The following is a 19914-nucleotide window of genomic DNA, read 5'->3' as shown; positions in this document are numbered from 1 at the left end:
GTGTAAGTTGGATGCCGTCCCCATCCATGGTGACCTGGAGGAGAATAGTAATTAACGCCGCCAGGACTTTTACAGTAGCAGCGTGAGCCGTTTTACAGCTTTACCCTGCGCCCAAATCTCCCGGTGGCTTAACCGTGTGTATGCAGAGGTAGTGGGGCAAGTCCAAATAAATGTGTAATACTGTATACTGTGGTATTTTTTGAGACGGTTATCAGGCAGCACTTGTGATCCCATTCATTATAATGAATGGGAATCACAGGCCCAATCGCCTCAAAATGTGTGCAACCATGTGCTGCAATTCAGAGGGGAATTGCAGGGCATGTATGGAACCTTTAGAGAGTGCAGCCTATGCTCTGTCTGCTGTCCCTGCGATCGCTTTTCCATTAGCGCAGCTAAAAGCGCACATATGGAAACAAGCCTTAACTCACTTGGGTCATAGCAAGTTAGTGAGTTAAAGGGGAACTGAAGTAAGAGGTATACGGAGGCTGCCATATTTATTTCTCATGTCCATCAGCTGGGATACCCTCTGAGTGATGGCTCCGCCCATCCTCTGGGGAAACACAAAAAAGAAAGTATAAAAAGCTCCCGCCCCCCTCCAACCTCAGTTCATTTGTGTTTCCGTCCGGAAACACACGGAAGAAAGCAGCTCCCATTTTATTATTTTTTATGGCCTCGCCGGAGGGTGAGAGGGTCATGGAGCGGGGTACCTGGTGGCTGGAGGTGGTGCAGGACGGGGACATCGGATAGCTGCCGCTGGTACCGCCATTACGCCTAGACGCCCACGGGTGGGATTGGGCTGTCCGGCTGCCGCCTTCCTCCTGCGCAAGACAATTTCGGGAGTTATGACGACATCCGGCGGTGATGTCAGTTCCGGAGGTCGTCATAGGAGGCGGGCCGGAAGTGCATTGCGGACGGCGTGGTTTTAAGAGAAACGCCTGGCGTGTGGAGGTGCAGCATTATGGAGGAATCTTCTGTCCCGGCTGCTGCTTCCACAGCCCTGAATGCATCCACGGCATCTTCCTCATCCAGCGGAGCCGCAAGTCACGCACACGCTGAGGGTGGGGTGAGTGGGGGTCGTTGATCCCTGGTTTCTTCTGAGGGATGCATGATTTTGTTAATCCTAATCAGTCCTCTATCCTGTGTTATGTTTTTCAGGCTAGAGTGGAGTCTGGACCTAGTACAGGTTCAGCAGGGCGACAGAGGTCTAAAAAATGTTGCCAATGTTTCACTAAACTGTCTTCTAGCTATGCAAAAACTTTGTCAGGCATGTATAGATGCAGTGGTTGCTTCTGAGTCATCCTCTATTTTTAAGAACATTATGAAATCAGTTAAAAAAGATATGAATGATACTTTAGAAAAATTTAAAGAGTCTATCTTACCCTCTACTTCGACCACTGTAGCTGTTCAAGGGCCTTCTTCTGCGGCAGACACTGCTTCCCCTGCCCCTATTCCTACAAACCCCCCAGTTCCAGTTGCGCCTGCTCCTGGCCTACCGCCAGTACCTTTTCCGTTAATTCCTGGGCTAGGGGAAGAGGCGGAGGAGGAGGAAGAGTTGGAGGGCAGGGAATATGTTTCGGAGATAGAGGAGGGTGAAAATGTTTTTTCAGAAGAAGACTCTGAGGATGACACAAAAAGGGCGTCTAGATTTTTGTGTAGTACAGACGATATTAATGAATTATTAAAGGCGGTTTACGCCACGGAGCAGATTCCTGAGACACCAAAGGAGTTGTCAGCTCAGGATCTAGTTTATTCGGGTCTTGCCCAACAGTCAGGTCGGGTTTTTCCGTTCCATCAGTCAATCAAAGAAATTATTGGATCACAATGGAAAGAACCAGAGAGGAAACTTTTTATTCCAAAAGCAGCAAAAAGGAAGTTTCCCTTTTCGGAGTATGATATCAATGAATTTATTAAGTGTCCGAAATTGGATGCAGCCTTATCAAAGTACTCCAAGGGTTCGGATCTATCTTTTGAAGATGCGGGGGTCCTGAAGGACGCCATGGATAAAAAGATAGATCTCTTACTTAAAAAAGCTTGGGAATCGGCGTCCTTCGCCTTTTTATCAGGTGTTTCGGCTACATGTATTTCTCGCAATTTAAGGGTATGGATGGATAATTTACTAACCCATATTAAATCAGGTTCAGACTTAAATGATTATGTGAAGTCCCTGCCAGTAGTCCTTAAATCGGTAGCTTTTCTGGCGGATGCATTAGTGGAAATAGTTCGTATTTCAGCGCGAACTACGGCACTTATTAACGCAGCCAGAAGAGCCTTATGGCTAAAAACTTGGGAGGGTGATTTAACCTCCAAAAACAAGTTATGTGCCATTCCCTTTTCAGGTGAACTTTTATTTGGGAAAGAATTAGATGAGGTCCTTTCTAGATCTGCGGAGGAAGGCAAACAATTTCCGACCAAGCGGAAAAGTTTTAAAAGTAGGCCTCAGGGTCTTTTCAAAAAACCGATAGTGGAACAGCCAAAAAATCAGCCTCAGCAAAGGAAATGGTCCTTTCCGGGGGGTAAAGGCAGGGGAGGGTTTCCGCTTGCAAAACCAAATCCCCCCAAAGACAACAAATGACTTTTTGCCCGTGGGAGGAAGGCTTCTTTATTTTCAGTCAGAGTGGGAAGCAATCGAACCAGATCCGTTCATTTTGAAAATTATAAGAGAAGGATATCGTCCCCAATTTTCTGTTCGTCCTCCTCCCAGGGTATTCATAAACAAACTTCCTCAAGATCAGATCAAAGCCAGAGGTCTGATAAGGGAGATAGACAAGTTAATTGCAAAAAGAGTAATTGTTTCAGTTCCTCGAATTCAGGAGCTAAAAGGATATTACTCTCATGTGTTTCTAGTTCCCAAAGCAAACGGAGAATTCAGGTTTATACTGAATCTAAAGTCCCTGAATCCGTTTCTGGTATACAAAAGATTCAGGATGGAAAACATATACTCTGTAAGGTCTCTTCTACAAGGAGGGGAATTCTTTGTGTCGATAGACCTACAGGACGCTTATCTGCACATTCCGATTGCAGATTCCCACCAAAAATTCCTCAGATTTGCGGTACGAATAGAGAGGCAAACCTACCATTTTCAATTCCAGGCCCTACCGTTCGGGATTGCCTCGGCCCCCCGAATATTCACGAAAGTGTTATCGGAGGTCATGAAGGTGATAAGACAACAGGGGATAATGATTGTTCCTTACCTAGACGACCTTCTCATCTTTGCCAATTCAGAGGAGAGGGTCAGAATACACAGAGACTTGGTGATTCAGATTTTATCGCGTTTGGGGTGGATTCTGAATTATCAAAAATCGAATCTAAATCCAACCCAGTCCATTGTTTTTCTAGGGTATGTGATAGACTCAGTGGGAGAAAGGATTTGTCTCACTACAGGGAAGATAGAGAAATTTCAGGAGGCAATAAGAGAGCTGTTATTGCTTCAAGAGATGGAAATCAGACAGATAATGAAGGTGTTGGGTCTGTTGACGGCTTCCATTCCAGCGGTTCCTTGGGCACAGGCACACAGTCGTGCTATTCAAAATTGGTTGTTGCAGACGTGGGACAAGTCGCAACTAACGTTAGATCAGTCAGTACAAGTTCCAGCATATGTGAAACAAAGTCTTCACTGGTGGTTGCAAACCACACATTTAATGCAAGGGAGGATCTGGAGACAATCAGATCCGGTAAGAATTCATACAGATGCCAGTGCCTGGGGATGGGGGGCCACAGCAATGGGACATCATGCGCAAGGGAGATGGTCCAGACCAATAGCCAAGAAAGCATCAAATTTCAGAGAACTGCAGGCAGTAAAGGAGGCGATTTTAGCCTTCCAGAACATGATCCTTTACAGACATGTTCTCATTTTTTCGGACAATGTATCAGTAATAGCGTATATCAACAAGCAAGGGGGAACCAGATCGATGATACTGGGGCAACTGACGGCAGAAATTCTGGCTTGGGCAGAGGAAAATCTCTTGTCATTAGAAGCGGTCCATGTCAAAGGCATTTTGAACCTGGAGGCGGACTATTTAAGTCGCCACGAAGTGGATCATGCAGAATGGGAATTGAATCCAGAAATGTTTCTCTGGGTCACGGAAAGGTTAGGGAAGCCGGAGATAGACCTCTTTGCCTCCCCAAAAAACGCAAAGCTTCCGCAATTCTTCTCGATCCACGATTGTCCAAATTCTCTGGGGCTGGATGCCCTATCAATCCCTTGGACATTCAGCCTAGCCTATGCTTTTCCTCCTCTCAGGTTGCTTCCACAAGTGTTGGAGAAATTGCAGAAAGAGAAGGCAAATCTAATTTTGATAGCCCCAGCCTGGCCCAAGCGAGTATGGTTCTCCACTCTTCTCAGTCTTTCGGTTCAACCACCCCTGAGACTACCAGTCACACCAGATCTATTGAAGCAGGGTCCATTGTGGCATCCCAGACCGGAGCTATTCAAGCTCTCAGCCTGGACCCTGAGAGGGTGATGTTAAAAAATAAGGGTGTATCGGAGAAAGTGATTGAAACACTTCTCAAATGCAGGAAGCCAGTTACCCATAAGATTTATAGGAAGACTTGGAAGGTTTATCTGTCTTGGTGTTCCTCCAATAACAGAAATCAGAATGAGATTGCAGTAATTCTAGATTTTTTACAAGAGGGTCTAGAAAAAGGGTTGGCCTTAAACACTTTAAAAGTTCAGTGCTCAGCTTTGTCAATATTACTGGACAGACCTTTGGCACAGGAAAGATTGTTGAAGGATTTTTTTCGCGCAGTCCAAAAATCCACCCCGGTAAGGCAAAAAGTTTTGCCGCAGTGGGATTTATCCTTAGTTTTGAATGTTTTAACCAGGACTCCTTTAGAACCTATGGAAGAAATTGAACTTAAATTTCTTACCTTGAAAGTCGCCTTCTTGGTGGTGATTACGTCGGCCAGACGCCTGGGGGATCTTCAGGCTCTCTCAATTAAAGACCCTTTTCTTACCATTTTTCCAGACAAGGTTGTTTTACGTTTAGATCCCAATTACTTACCTAAGGTGTCTTCGGATTTTCATCGTACCCAGAATATTGTTTTACCTTCTTTTTGCAGCAATCCTTCCTGTGCGAAAGAAGCTGAATTTCATTCCTTAGATGTTAGGAGAGCAATCCTGGCATATTTAGAGAGGACAAGAGAATTTAGGAAGTCTTCTCATTTATTTATTCTTTTTTCGGTGAAAAATAAGGGCCAGCAGGCATCTAGACAGACTTTAGCGAGATGGGTTTGTGAAAGTATTTCTCTAGCATATAAGGTCTCAGACTCCACTCCACCATCAAGGCTCATTCTACACGATCATTGTCAACATCTTGGGCAGAGAGAGCTGGGGCCTCGATTCAACAGATATGTCAAGCGGCTACCTGGGCGAGTCCTTCCACTTTTATCAAGCACTACAGAGTGGATGTATTATCGCAACAGGATTTGGCATTTGGCAGAAAGGTGCTACAGGCAGTAGTCCCTCCCTAGGTGGGTGTGTTACTTGTTTATCACTCAGAGGGTATCCCAGCTGATGGACATGAGAAAGCACCTGTTAGTCTTACCGGTAACGGTGTTTCTGTACAGCAGCTGGGATACCGTCTACTACCCTCCCTTTGCCTGTCGCACTTCCTTATACCTGTCTTCTGTCTTGAGTGGGTCACTAGGAGGTGCTTCGCTCCTCTTCTCCCGGTGTTTCGGTCTTTTACTTTTTATACACTGAGGTTGGAGGGGGGCGGGAGCTTTTTATACTTTCTTTTTTGTGTTTCCCCAGAGGATGGGCGGAGCCATCACTCAGAGGGTATCCCAGCTGCTGTACAGAAACACCGTTACCGGTAAGACTAACAGGTGCTTTCCTTTTAATCAATACCAGTTGCCTGGCAGCCCTGCTGATCTATTTCTCTGCAGTAGTATCTGAATAACACCAGAAACAAGCATGCAGCTAGTCTTGTTAGATCAGACTTTAAAGTCTGAAACACCTGATCTGCTGCATGCTTGTTCAGGGGCTATGGCTAATAGTATTAGAGGCAGAGGATCAGCAGGGCTGCCAGGCAACTGGTATTGCTTAAAAGGAAATAAACATGTCAGCCTCCATATACCTCTCTCTTCAATTTCCCTTTACATTTAGGAAAGTGGGTGGAGCCTACAACTGCCATTCAAAAATAACTTATTTTTGAAAGGGAATTTGACTGATTTCAACATATCCTTTACTACTTTTGTTATTATGTTCTGGGGGTCTGGTGTGTCGTGGTCCCCCTTACACCTGGGCAAAACCACAAACAGCCAATAAAATTTCACTTATTCACATCAATGGAAAAAATGTAAAAGGCTGCCATTCTCACAGCAATAAAACCAGAGTCCCCAAACTTGGCACAGTTGGTCACAGGGAAAGTGGGCAGAGCATAAAAACAGCCAATCAAATTTCAGTACTTCATTTTCAATGGGAAAATGTAAACTGCAGTCATTCTTAGACTGTTAATCGCAGGGTTTTCAAACATGGCACAGTTGATCACTGGGTGACTGGGATTATATTCAGAAAAGTGGGTGGAGCCTACAACAGCCTATCAAAATTCACCTATTCATTTTCAAGGGAATTATTTAAAGGGACTCCAAGGAGTAACAAAAATCTAAATCTGAACTTACCTGGGGCTTTCTCCAGCCCACCATAGGTCAGGAGGTCCCCCGGCGTCCATCTGGCTCTTCTCCCAGGCCCTGGTCAGAAATGGCTCCCGGCGACACTGGGCTCGAGTGTCGGGCTCCTTCTTGAAAGGTGACCTCAGTCGTCATCACGGCAGCCGGTGTGAAAGTATTGCGCATGCGCGATTAAACCGTGCATGCGCAGTACTGTCACACCGGCCGCTGTGATGACGCGAGGCGGCCAGCGTGGTGACGACTGATGTCACCTTTCAGGAAGGAGCCCAGTGTCGCCGGGAGCCATTTCTGACCAGGGCCTGGGAGAAGAGCCAGATGGACGCCAATGGACCTCCCGACCTGCGGTGGGCTGCAGAAAGCCCCAGGTAAGTTCAGATTTTGATTTTTGTTACTGCTCGGAGTCCCTTTAAACTGCTACCATTGCTACACTGTTAATGCCAGAGGCCTCAAACCTGCTACAGTCGATCAATGGGTAATGGGGATTCAAATTTACTAAAGGGGCGGTGCCACAAACAGCCAATCAGGTTTCTTTGCTGGATAAACTGCTTCTATTCACACATTTTTGATGCTAGGAGCCCGAAAGCTTACAAAAAGAGGGCGAAGCCAAAACAATCTATCTATCTATGTATGTAACGGCCAGAACCCGAAGTGTGGCCACTTCGGGTTCTGGCCGGCCAATGTGCGAACTGGCCGATGCGCTGCGGCCAATGTTATAAATGGAATGTTTCCCTGTGAAGATTAATGTGTTTTCTGGCTGTCTTTGGCCAAATGTAGCAAAAATTACTTAATTTAATGAAATGAAGCTAGGGGCAATGTAACGGATGAAGCCTACCTTCAGCTATCTCTCCTCCCCCTGCCTCTCTCTCTCTCTCTCTCCTATGGGCACACGTGTCCCCCCCAGAGTCGTTCGTGGTTGCAGGGAAGCAGAGCAGGGAGGCTGCAGACATCGCTTCTGCCAGCACCCGCTCTGCAGGAACGGCAGGATTGCCTGCCGCGACAAACGACTCTGGGGGACACATGTCTCCCCCCTCCCCACCCGGCAGCTAGTATTGGGGTGGAGAGGAGAGAGAACGGAAGCCGCTGGCTTCATTTTGTTCAATTAAGTAACTTTTGCTACATTTGGCCAGAGACGGCCAGAAAACACATTAATCTTCACAGGGAAACATTCCATTTCTAACATTGGCTGCAGCGCAGCGGCCAGTTCGCACATTGACCAGCCAGAACCCGAAGTGGCCACACTTCGTGGTGCTGGCCGTAATATATATAAAAACGGATGTATGTATGTGCCGAGATCACTTGAAAATGGCTCATTCGATTTGAACGAAACTTGGTATACAGATCCCATACTACCTGGGATGATATGTTCTGGGGGTCTCACTTCCCCCCTGCACACCTGGGCGGAGCTACAAACAGAAAATCAGCTTTCACCCATTCATGTTAATGGGAAAGGCTGCCATTCTCACAGTAATCAATCCTGAGTCCCCACACTTGGTCCTTTGGTGACCGAAGTTACAAATGCAGGAAAAGTGGGCAGAGCATAACACAGCCAATCAAATTTCAGCCTTTCATTTTTAAAGGGAAAATTTAAATGGCTGCCATTCTTAGACTGTTGATCGCAGGGTTCTCAAACTTGGCACACACAGTCACTGGGTGAATGAGATTAAGATTCAGGAAAGTGGGTGGAGCCTACAACAGCCAATTAAAATTCACCTATTGGTTTTTAAGGGGAATATATAAACTGCTGCCATTCTTACACTGTTGATGGCAGAGGCTTTAACCTTGCTACAGTTGGTCATTGGGTGACTGGGGTCCAAATTCACTAAAGGGGCAGGGCCACAAACAGCCAATCAGATTTCCTTGGTGGATAAACTGCTTCCATTCACACATTTTCGATGCCTGGAACCTGAAAGCTCACAAACTTGGTCATTGAGGCCTAGTGCACACCGAGCGGTTTTTGGAGCGATCCGCCGGCCGCATCTGCCTGTAAAAACGCTTGGCTAATGTATTGCAATGGGATGGTGCACACCGGCGGTTTGAGGTTTTTGCCCAGCCGCAAACGTGCCTCCTGCTGCACGTATGTGGTTTTCTGAAGCGTTTCGTCCTCAATGTAAAGTATAGGAAAAACGCAAACCGCTCTGAAAAACGCTACTTCAGAGCAGTTTGCCAGGCGTTTTTGTTACAGAAGCAGTTCAGTAACAGCTTTTACTGTAACAATGTGTAATCTGCTACACAGAGCCAAAAACTATATTTTGCTAGTCAAATTAAACTGCAGCCATTCTTACACTGTTAATGGCAGGGTTGTCAAACTTTTCACAGTTGGTCACTGGGTGACTGGAATTAAAATTCAGGAAAATGGGTGGAGCCTACAACAGCCAATCAAATTCACCTGTTGATTTTCAAGGGGAATATTTAAATTGCTACCATTCTTACACTGTTAATAGCAGGTGCCTCAAACTCAAATTTAGAAAGGCGGTGGAGCCACAAACAGCCAATCAGATTTGTTTAATCTCAATGGGAATATACAAATTATTGATACCAAGAACCCCAAAGCTCATAAACTTGGTAATTGAGTTATTGAATGTCAAGGTTAAAAAAAAGTGGGCAGCGCCAACAACTACTTTTTTACATGGGAAAATATAAACACACACGCGCACACACACTTAATGGCAGAGGTCTCAAATCTGGTACAGCCAGTCACTGGGAGACTGGCTTTTTGTGGCCTGCCCCCTTTTCAGAATTTAAACCCCAGTCTCCCAGTGACTGGCTGTACCAGATTTAAGGCCTCTGCCATTAAGCGTGTAAGAAGGGCAGCAATGTAAATATCCCCCTTGAAAATCAATGGGTGAGTTTTGATTGGCTGTTGGCTTCACCCACTTTCCTGAGTATAAATCCCATTCATCCAGTGACCAACTGTGTCAAGTTTTAGAACCCTGCCAATAACGGAATGGCTGAAATCAATCTAACAAATCTGATTGGCTGTTTATGGCTCCACCCCCTTTAGTGAATTCGGACCCCAGTCTCCCAATGACTTTTAGGTTTGAGGCCTCTGCCATTAACAGTGTAAGAATGGTAGCAATGTAAATATAATCCACTTGAAAATCAATCAATCCCAGTCACCCAGTGACCAACTGTGCCAAGTTTGAGAACACTGCCATTAACCCTCCTGGCGGTCTATTAAAAACCGCCAGGGGGCAGCGCTGCTGTTTTTTTGATTTTTTTTTTTTTTTTTTAAATCATGTAGCGAGCCTAGGGCTCGCTACCGTACATGATAGCCGCTGCTCAGCGGCATCCCCCCAGCCCCTCCAATCGCCTCCGACGATAAGAACGGAATTTCCTGGAGGGCTTCCCCCGTCGCCATGGCGACGGGGCGGGATGACGTCACTGACGTCTAAGGGAGACCCGATCCACCCCTTAGCGCTGCCTGGCGCTGATAAGCCAGGCAGCGCAGGGGTCTGGGGGGGGGGGCTCTGCAGCGGCGCAGTGCTAGCTGCGTTCAGCAAAAGAAAAAAAAAAAAATTCCGCAGATCGGCCCAGCAGGGCCTGAGAAAACCTCCTGCGCGGCTTACCCCGAACTGAGTTCGGGGTTACCGCCAGGAAGGTTAACAGTGTAAGAATAGTTGCAGTTTATATTTTCCCATGTAAAAAAGTAGTTGTTGGCGCTGCCCACTTTTTTTTTAACTTTGATATACAATAACTCAATTACCAAGTTTATGAGCTTTGGGGTTCTTGGTATCAATAATTTGTATATTCCCATTGAGATTAAACAAATCTGATTGGCTGTTTGTGGCTCCGCCCCCTTTCTAAATTTGAGTTTGAGGCACCTGCTATTAACAGTGTAAGAATGGCAACAATTTAAATATTCCCCTTGAAATCCAATAGGCGAGTTTTGATTGGCTGTTGTAGGCTCCACCCACTTTCCTGAATATAAATCCCAGTGACCAACTGTGCAAAGTTTAAGAACCCTGCCATTAAAAAGTGTAAGAATGGCTGCAGTTTATAGTGAACTAGCTGATGATTTTGCCTCCGCCCACTTTTTTGTAACCTGGACACACAGTTACTCAATATCCAATTTTGTGAGCTTTGAGGTCCTTGACACCAATAATTTTTCCCAGTGAAATGAAACAAATCTGATTGGCTGTGACTCCGCCCCCTTTTCTGATTTTGTACCCAAGTGACCCAATGACCAACTGTACCAGGTTTGAGGCTCGTGCCATTAACCTCCTTAGCGGTATGGACGAGCTCAGCTCGTCCATTACCGCCGGAGGGTGCCGCTCAGGCCCTGCTGGGCCGATTTGCTTCAAATAAAAAAGGTGCACACGCAGCCGGCACTTTGCCAGCCGCGTGTGCTACCCGATCGCCGCTCTGCGGCGATCCGCCGCGAGCAGCGCGAAAGAGGGTCCCCCCAGCTGCCCGAGCCCTGCGCAGCCGGATCAGACAGTTCTGGCCAGCGCTAAGGGCTGGATCGGAGGCGGCTGACGTCCATGACGTCACTCCGGTCGTCGCCATGGCGACGAGAAAAGCAAAACAAGGAGGGCCGCTCATCGTGGCCCTTCTTGTTACTTCTGATCGCAGGAGCCGATCAGAAGTACGCGGCAGGAGCGCCCTCTAGTGGGCTTTCATGCAGCCAACTTTCAGTTGGCTGCATGTAATAGATTTTTTTTTTTTTATAAAAACGAAACAAAAAAAACCTCCGGCAGCCGCCCTGGCGATCTTAATAGAACGCCAGGGTGGTTAACAGTGCAAGAATGGCAGCAATTTTAATATTCCCCTTAAAAACAGGTGAATTTTGATTAGCTTTTTAGGCTCAACCCACTTTTCTGAATATCAGAAGGGCTGCAGTTTACATTTTCCCAGGGAAATCTGTTTTTGACTCAACCCACTTTTTGTAATCTTGACACACAATTACCAAGTTTTGAGCTTTCGGGTTCCTGGCATCAAAATGGTGTGAATGGAAGCATTTTATCCAGCAAAGAAATCTGATTGGCTGTTTGTGACTACGCCCCTTTAGTGAATTTGAACCCCAGTCACTCAATGACCAAGTTTATGAGCTTTGGGGTCTTTGGCATGAGTAAGTTGCAATTTCCCATTGAAATTAAACAAATGTGATTGGCTTTTTGTGGCCTGCCCCCTTTTCAGAATTTAAACCCCAATCACATTTGTTTTATTTCAATGGGAAATTGCAAGTTACTAATGCCAAAGACCCCAAAGCTCATAAACTTGGTCATTGAGTGACTGGGGTTCAAATTCACTAAAGGGGCGTAGTCACAAACAGCCAATCAGATTTCTTTGCTGGATAAAATGCTTCCATTCACACCATTTTGATGCCAGGAACCCGAAAGCTCAAAACTTGGTAATTGTGTGTGTCAAGATTACAAAAAGTGGGTGGAGTCAAAAACAGATTTCCCTGGGAAAATGTAAACTGCAGCCCTTCTGATATTCAGAAAAGTGGGTTGAGCCTAAAAAGCTAATCAAAATTCACCTGTTTTTAAGGTGAATATTAAAATTGCTGCCATTCTTGCACTGTTAATGGCACGAGCCTCAAACCTGGTACAGTTGGTCAGTGGGTCACTGGGGTACAAAATCAGAAAAGGGGGCGGAGTCACAGCCAATCAGATTTGTTTCATGTCACTGGGAAAATACAAATTATTGGTGTCAAGGACCTCAAAGCTCACAAAATTGGATATTGAGTGACTGTGTCCAGGTTACAAAAAAAGTGGGCGGAGGCAAAAACATCATCAGCTAGTTCACTATAAACTGCAGCCATTCTTACACTTTTAATGGCAGGGTTCTTAAACTTTGCACAGTTGGTCACTGGGATTTATATTCAGTAAAGTGGGTGGAGCCTACAACAGCCAATCAAAACTCACCTATTGGATTTCAAGGGGAATATTTAAATTGTTGCCATTCTTGCACTGTTAATAGCAGAGGCCTCAAACCTGGTACAGTCAGAAAAGGGGGCAGAGCCACAAACAGCCAATCAGATTTGTTTCATTTCTATGGAAAAATTTTAATTATGGATGCCGAGAAACTCGAAAGCTCACAAACTTGGTCATTGAGTAGTAACTCAATGTGTTAAGGTTAGAAAACGTGGGCAAAGCCACCAAACAAATACATCCAGCCGGGTCATCAGCTAGTTACACATAACACAAAGAAAGACAAAATGTTCATGGGCCAGAGATCATATATTTATATATCATACATTAGAAAAACAACAACAAAAAACAACAGGATCAGAAATGGACTTATAGCAAGAGAAGAGTTTGTACAGTATTCTCTGAAATATTTGGTTGTATCTGAAGACAGAGGACACTAAGATCCCTGTTATCTGGGGTCCACAAGTACGGTCTATACTCAAGGTATAGGTATTGTGCACAGCCATTATCTGGAGTCTGGGCACAGCACAGATGGTATTTTCCGAGGGTATGGTGATCGCGCACAGTCATTATCTGGAGTCTGGGCACAGCACAGATGGTATTTGCTGAGGGTATGGCGATTGCGCACAGCCTTTATCTGAAGTCCAGGTACGGTACGGACTGTAGTTGCCGAGGGTATGGTGATTGCGCACAGTCATTATCTGGAGTCTGGGCACAGCACAGATGGTATTTGCTGAGGGAATGGTGATTGCGCACAGCCATTATCTGGAGTCTGGGCACAGCACAGATGGTATTTGCTGAGGGTATGGCGATTGCGCACAGCCTTTATCTGAAGTCCGGGCATGGCATGAATGGTATTTGCCGAGGGTATGGTGATTGTGCACAGCCATTATCTGGAGTCTGGGCACAGCACAGATTGTATTTGCTGAGGGAATGGTGATTGCACACAGCCTTTATCTGGAGTCTGGGCACGGCATAGACAGTATTTGCAGAGGGTATGGCGATTGCACACAGCCATCATCTGTAGTCCGGGCATGGCATGAACGGTATTTGCCGAGGGTATGGGGATTGTGCACAGCCATTATCTGGAGTCCAGGCACGGCACGGACTGTATTTACCAAAGGCACAACCGGCCTCAGGTGAAATTGAGGAAATCTCGAGGAGTCTGGACCCAGGAGGTGAATGCTTGTTCTCGCAGTTGTCTCCATGCTGTCTGGTATAACACAGCAGCTTCCTTATATTCCCTGTATGTATTCAGCTCCCGATCCCTGTGGACAGATGAAGCCATGCATGGATTATAGGATACCTCCCCACAAAACAACAAAAATACTCCAGAATAGAGAAAAGCACACATTCCTCTGCAGGGCTTACACTAACTACAGTCACTGGTGTGCTGCACAACTGCAGAGTCATGGAATGAGTCAGGCGATAATTGTAAGGCTCTGATCCATCAGAGCACAGCAAGTGTTCATATTATTTATATTATAGGATAACGGCTCTGTCAGTCAAAGCTTCTCTCCTTACCTTCCCATAGTGCCCATTAGTAGCAGATGTGGCAGCCATCTTGGAAAATGTCACTTGAGGTGCACTTTGTTTCCCTAAAAGTGTAACTGTGTTTAAAAATGGGGTCCTGATCAGTAAAATAATGGTCTTACATTAATTAATGTCTTTTTCAGTACAATATAAGTGTTAGTTTTTGCCTATTCCGATAGCTTAACTATCAGTATAGGCGAAGAGTAAAAAAAAAAAAAAAAAAAACTCCCTGCGGTGTGCGCCGATTTCTGCTACCTCCTGTATGTACGATAAAAGCCGTTAGGCCTCATTCACACCTAAAAACAAAAACGCAGATGCAAGTGTTTTGCGTTTGTGCGCTGTTTTTTTTCCACCCCTCCCGGCGCTCCACTGCGCGCTGCATTTTTTTTAAAAAGCACTTTTCTAAGTACTTTTCCTGAGGGTTTTTTTTCATTCACTCCCTGACGCATGTCAGGAAGTGAACTCTTTGACCCAGAAAAGAATAAATACAATGTATTTATTCTTTAAAACGTGAACGCAATCGTCCCACATAGCGATTTTGTGAGCGTTTAGCACTCTTCCTATACTTTCCATTGAGGCAAAATCGGCTGAAAAATGGTACAGGCACCAGTTTGCCGACCGCAAAGCGGGTGCAACGTGCCGATATGAACCTTCTCATAGAAGCTTTATTGCACAAGCGTTTTGTGGGCGATTTCGAAAATCGCCTGCGCTTGAAAAAACGGCAAAAATGCCCTTGGTGTGAACAAGCCCTTACTCTGTGTCTGTACTGATGGTAAACAAGCTGCAGTGTGTTCTGATCTCTGCTACCTCCAGTATGTACAATAAGCTGCTACTCTGTGCCTGTACTGATAGTAAACAAGTTGCAGTGTGTGCTGATCTCTGCTGCCCCAGTATATACAGTATAAACTGTTACTCTGAGCCTTTACTTTACCAATAGTAAACTAGCTGCAGTATATGCTTATGCGAGCTTAAAGAATGTGCTTCCAGAATATACACTATAGTGTTCCTTCCCTTTTCTCTTGCTTATCCTGTTAGCGCAGATGTTTTCAGCACTTCAGTGCACAGTAGCACAGAATATTGACTAGTGGTTAGTCATTTCTTAGTGGCATGTGATTTCACATTTTTTACATTATGTTCTCTAATGTATTACACTTTTGTTACTTAGCTGAGTCCCACCACAATTAAAGTAATGCTGAACACAAACATCAGAACTGTCAAAGTTGAACTTCAGGAAAATAGGAACAAATAGTTTGCCTTTCCTCCATACACACACATGAACATGCATTTGTAATGGCTGGGCAGGTGACCAACAGCTCAGCTTGTCTGGAAGGGGGAGGGAATTATAGTTGAACAATAAAGAGTGAGAAGGGGAGGGGGGGAGGTTCTGGAACAAAGTGAGGAGAAGCTTTGTGGTGACTGGTCCCTAAGAATATTCTTTAGCCGGTCACATTATACTACTGCCTACATATGGGCATCACACAAACACACATGTAACATACTCTTCATTCATTTATAAGATTGCAGCGCTAAAATGAACACCGACAGTTCAATTTGGCATCCCCGTCTAGAGCCCCACTTTAACTCTTAGAAAACATCTGCTTAGAAGGGCTGGCCAAGACCAGATGACCGGATCTACCTTCGGGGCTTCCACACGAACAATGCCAAAAGCTATCACCATCATGTAAAAAAATGCTTCCATTCATTTGAATGGAGCGGCAGACGATCGTGCTTTTGTTGCCTGCGGAAGAAGCCACATTTACCACCAGTGTAAACCGGCCCTAATAGTCACACTTATTATATGTCACCCCATTAGTGATTGTTGCAGGTGATCACTTAGGACTACTACCTGTACAGAAGTTGATCGGCCAAGTGGTGGGGAGGGGAAGAGAGAGACCAGCGTTGCCGGGGCGACAATAGAATAACAGCAGCAGACCAGTAATAAGGTCAGTGATATCGGGGACACTTGTATCACCCAAAGCCATCAGGAACATTTGTCTCTGCTACTGAATGGGAAGGTTTAAGCAGGTAGAGTGTAGCGATAAGTCAGGCCTCGGGCATCCATCATATTGCTGTGTTGTAAAATGTGTGGTGTATTTTGTAGAGAGGGAACAAAGTCCTCAGGGTGGGCCAGTGATCTTGTAATGTATACAGATAACCGCACAGCACATCATTACACAGGAGGCCATAAACAGATATCAGCCTTTATTGCCATCAGCTGCACTGCAGCAATGTGTACCGACTCTGCCCATATCCCAAATGTGACCCTAATAACAGCTGCATTCCCAGAGATGTAGGCCCATATCCTGTGTCAACAGCTGCCTTCCCAGGGACAGACACCCCCACTTCCTGCGTCACCAGCTGCCTTCCCAGGGAAGGACGCCCTACATCCTGGCTGTGTACAGAACCTGCCATCTGCTGCCAGGCCAGGTAGATAACCCGGATCGATACGCAGATTAGCGGCTCTGTGTCACAGAGAGTGCTGGTGACTGCCAGCATACCTATGAAACTGCCGCTGGGAGATATGGGCACAGGGTAAAGCCGTTGAAAGGTGGCGCTAAATACTATTCCCCTTCCAGGCTGCCATGGATAGCGGGGAAAGACGTAATTCGGCTTCCAGCTATTGTTGGTGGCCGAAGTACAGTGTTTTTAGAGTAATTTGTGCTCCATCTTCTGACGGCGCCCAAATTAATCACTGATCGCCGCTATAGCCGTATTTCCTATTACGGCCTATGGCGGCACCGGCTGCGCCCAAATCTCCTGCGCTGTGTTTACAGAGCTCGGACTGCCATGAGGGACAGATACTCTCAGGCCCTCACAACATACGCCAAACCCTCTTCTGCACAATGTGACCTTCACTCCGCCCTAAGCACATTATTAATGTTCAAGAGAGAAAAATCAACCCAAAGGAGATGGAATACCTGGTGCTGAATGAGCGAATCAGTCACCACAGGTACAAATCTCCTCATCACAACCATAGAGATGTAAAGGACCACTCCAGCGGGGAAAAAAAAAGTAAGGAGTTGAAACTTGACAGAACCTACAGGTTTTGGACTAGTCCATCTCCTCATGGGGGATTCTCAGGGTTTTTGTTTTCAAAAGCATTTCCTGAACAGCAGTTAAGTCTAAATGCCAAATAGTATGCAATTGAGTAGAGAGGCTGGCTACTAGTTTGGCAGTTAACCACTTACTGCACCTTGTATATCTACGCCCTGGCTCAATCCCGTGTGTGTACACCTACATAATTTTTTTTTTGCAGAAGACAAAAAACAAAAACTAACAGTTACCTTAGGAAATTTTTAATATTTGTCAAGAGGGTAAATTAATGTTATTTTTTTAAGTTATGGGCTTGTAATTAGTGATGGTTGCAAAACTGAAAAAAGAAAAAAAAATGCACCCTTATTTCCAAATTCCCCCCCCCCTCCCCCCCCACATACACACACACACACACACACACACCAATCCACGCAGTCTTCCTCTGCCTCCCGTTAGCTTGGCCAGTCAGAGGGCAGTACTACTAAGTAGGCGCAGAAAGCTCCCAGCCGCGGGTGGGAGACGGGGGTGCGATCGTAGGCGAACTGCGTCTGTGCTGACTGGGCAAGCCGCCAGGGCTTCTACCAGGAGAACAAGGGAGTGGAGGAAGACGTCGTGAAAGCGATCAGTATGTGGTGGTGGTGGGGGGGGGGGGGGGTACACTTTAAACTGCCATTCAGGAAATGCTGTTGAAAACAAAGAAAACACTGAGACTCCCCCATGAGGAAGTGGACTAATCCAAAACCTGTCAGTTCTGTCAGATTTAACTGCTATTTTTTTTTTGCTGGAGTGGTCCTTTAAGTCTCAACACACGTACAAGGTCCGTCACCCAGCATGGATCAGGAGTCGTTCCTGAGGAGAACATTGTAGGGCTGACATTGTACAGATGCATCGCTTTCCGCTGCTATGTAGGGGATGGAGTGGAACAGGAGTTACACCACACAGGTGTGTGGTAAGTGGGGGGGGGGGGGGGGGGGGGACATTTCTCCCGGCTGTCGACTGGCCAAGTAGATCTGCCAGGCTGATTGCTGGCTGAGGCATTGGAGGGCACACATTGTCATCGTAAGCTGCCTCAGGCGAGTTTCTGTCAGCCTGTGTAAACAGCTTGAGGCCTGGAACCCACTATAAAACGCTATCGCTAATCGCAAACGTTTTGTATGAGCAGTTTGTAAGCGATTTCATGAGCGTTTTAGGGAGCGATTTTAGAAAGTGTAAACAATTTGCCAGCGGTTGTGTAGCGATTAGCGTTTTAAACTCTGATTGGTCCTTTCATTTTTAATTTTGTTACAGTGTACATTAACTTTAAAACGCTAGCAAAATCGCTCCGTGCAAGTTTTGAAGAGCGATTACGCCAGTGATTATAGACTTTACATTGAAGCGCTAACGCTAAAAAAATGCTGCATGTCCTGCGCTTACGATTTTGGGAATCGCAAACGCTCCAGTGGAAGTTGGCACATCCGTTACCATTAGCTGAGCGTTTTTGGAAATTGCTAGCGTTTTCAAGCGCTCCCTAAATGCTCTGAAAAGCGCTCAAAGTGTACCTTTACTTTCATAAATAGCTACACGCATTATTCAGAGCTCCACAAGACTAAAAAGATCATGCAAGAAAAAAAAGGCACCAATTTTAGGAGCGTTATTGATCTGACGAATCGGCTTATGGCCACGAAACACGTAGTCCACACCCATATACATTTCAAAAATGTACTTCTGGAAGAAAGATGTGCAAAAAAGGATTGCACCAAACGAATAAGTTGTGCTATCCCTTTTTGTCCATTTTTATTCTGGGAGTACATTTTAATAGTACAAATAAGAATTGAAAATGATAGGATCCTTCGCCTAATATTTAGCTGCACGACCTTAGTGGAAACATCCAAGGAAAAAATAAAATAAATTAAAATCTACTTACCCGGAGCTTCATCCAGCATCTGGCAGCCGATATGTCACTCGCCGCAGCTCCGGTGTCCCGAGGTCCCCTCCGTTGCAGATGCCGACCTTGCGAGGTCTGCATCTTCTGCAGCTGCACGAGCATACAGCCCCACCGCTGGCGATAGTGCTTACGTGGCCGGGAGAATTCTGCGCAGAATGCTCTCGGCTACTGAAGCGCTATTGTACATGGTGGAGCTGAGCGCTCGTGCAGCTGCAGACGATGCTGACCTGGCGAGGTGGCCATCTGCAACGGAGGGGGACCTCGGGACACCGGAGCTGCGGTGAGGGACAAATCGGCTGCCAGGGGCTGGAGGGAACCCCGGATAAGTAGTTCCAACCACCGGACCTGTCCATTAAAGAAGTAATCACTGGAGGCAAGCGATTCCTGTAGTTCACAGTGAGACTTCTGCACCTCCCATTTTGTTTGAGGGTCCATGACCTGCGAGTAAAACAGAACTTTCTGGCATTGGGCAGTATGCTTCTATCCAGAATGTCTTCATATAGTCTTAAAACTTAATTTTTTCCTGCCCAGACTCAGAGCACCCTTAACCAGATGCTAGCAGAGCAGCCACAAAACATAATAGAGCTTCCACCATGTCCTACAGTAGGCACTGCGTTACTGTCTTTGAAAACTTAATTTTTCATCTCTGGACACAGAGCTGATGTGACATCCCAAAAAACTCCAGTTTTGTCACATTTGTTCAAATTACTTTCTTGCCAAATTATTTTGCCATAGGCATCCTCTCTTCTCCTGTCAAGAGAGCCACTGCTCCCCTTGTTCTGATGGAAAGGGAGAGGGGTAAGTGTACACTCCCACAGAGGGGTTTGTAGCCTCTGATGAGATGACACAATTGTGATTGTTCTGGTCAGAGTCTGTCTTACAGCTGTAGGATGATGGACAATCAAGCCCCAGGTGGTCAGC

At 45.9% G+C, this 19914-nt stretch overlaps 1 protein-coding gene across 3 annotated transcripts in view; it reads right to left on the bottom strand.

Annotated features, from left to right (window-relative positions):
• Positions 1-12793: 12793 nt before the first annotated feature.
• Positions 12794-19914, bottom strand: part of ADAT1 (adenosine deaminase tRNA specific 1) — a 46527-nt gene continuing 39406 nt past the window's right edge. For all 3 annotated transcript variants that reach the window (XM_068259921.1, XM_068259922.1, XM_068259923.1), the window contains one exon: positions 12794-13771. In XM_068259921.1, coding sequence (XP_068116022.1) covers positions 13639-13771 — 133 coding nt within the window. In that variant the 3' untranslated portion in view covers positions 12794-13638. The remainder of the gene's footprint in view (positions 13772-19914) is intronic.

This window comes from Hyperolius riggenbachi, chromosome 11, assembly GCF_040937935.1.
Source record: "Hyperolius riggenbachi isolate aHypRig1 chromosome 11, aHypRig1.pri, whole genome shotgun sequence".
NCBI classification, from domain to species: Eukaryota; Metazoa; Chordata; class Amphibia; order Anura; family Hyperoliidae; genus Hyperolius; species Hyperolius riggenbachi.
The sequence above is the reverse complement of the archived record's forward strand: the minus strand, read 5'-3'. Positions and strand labels throughout refer to the sequence as shown.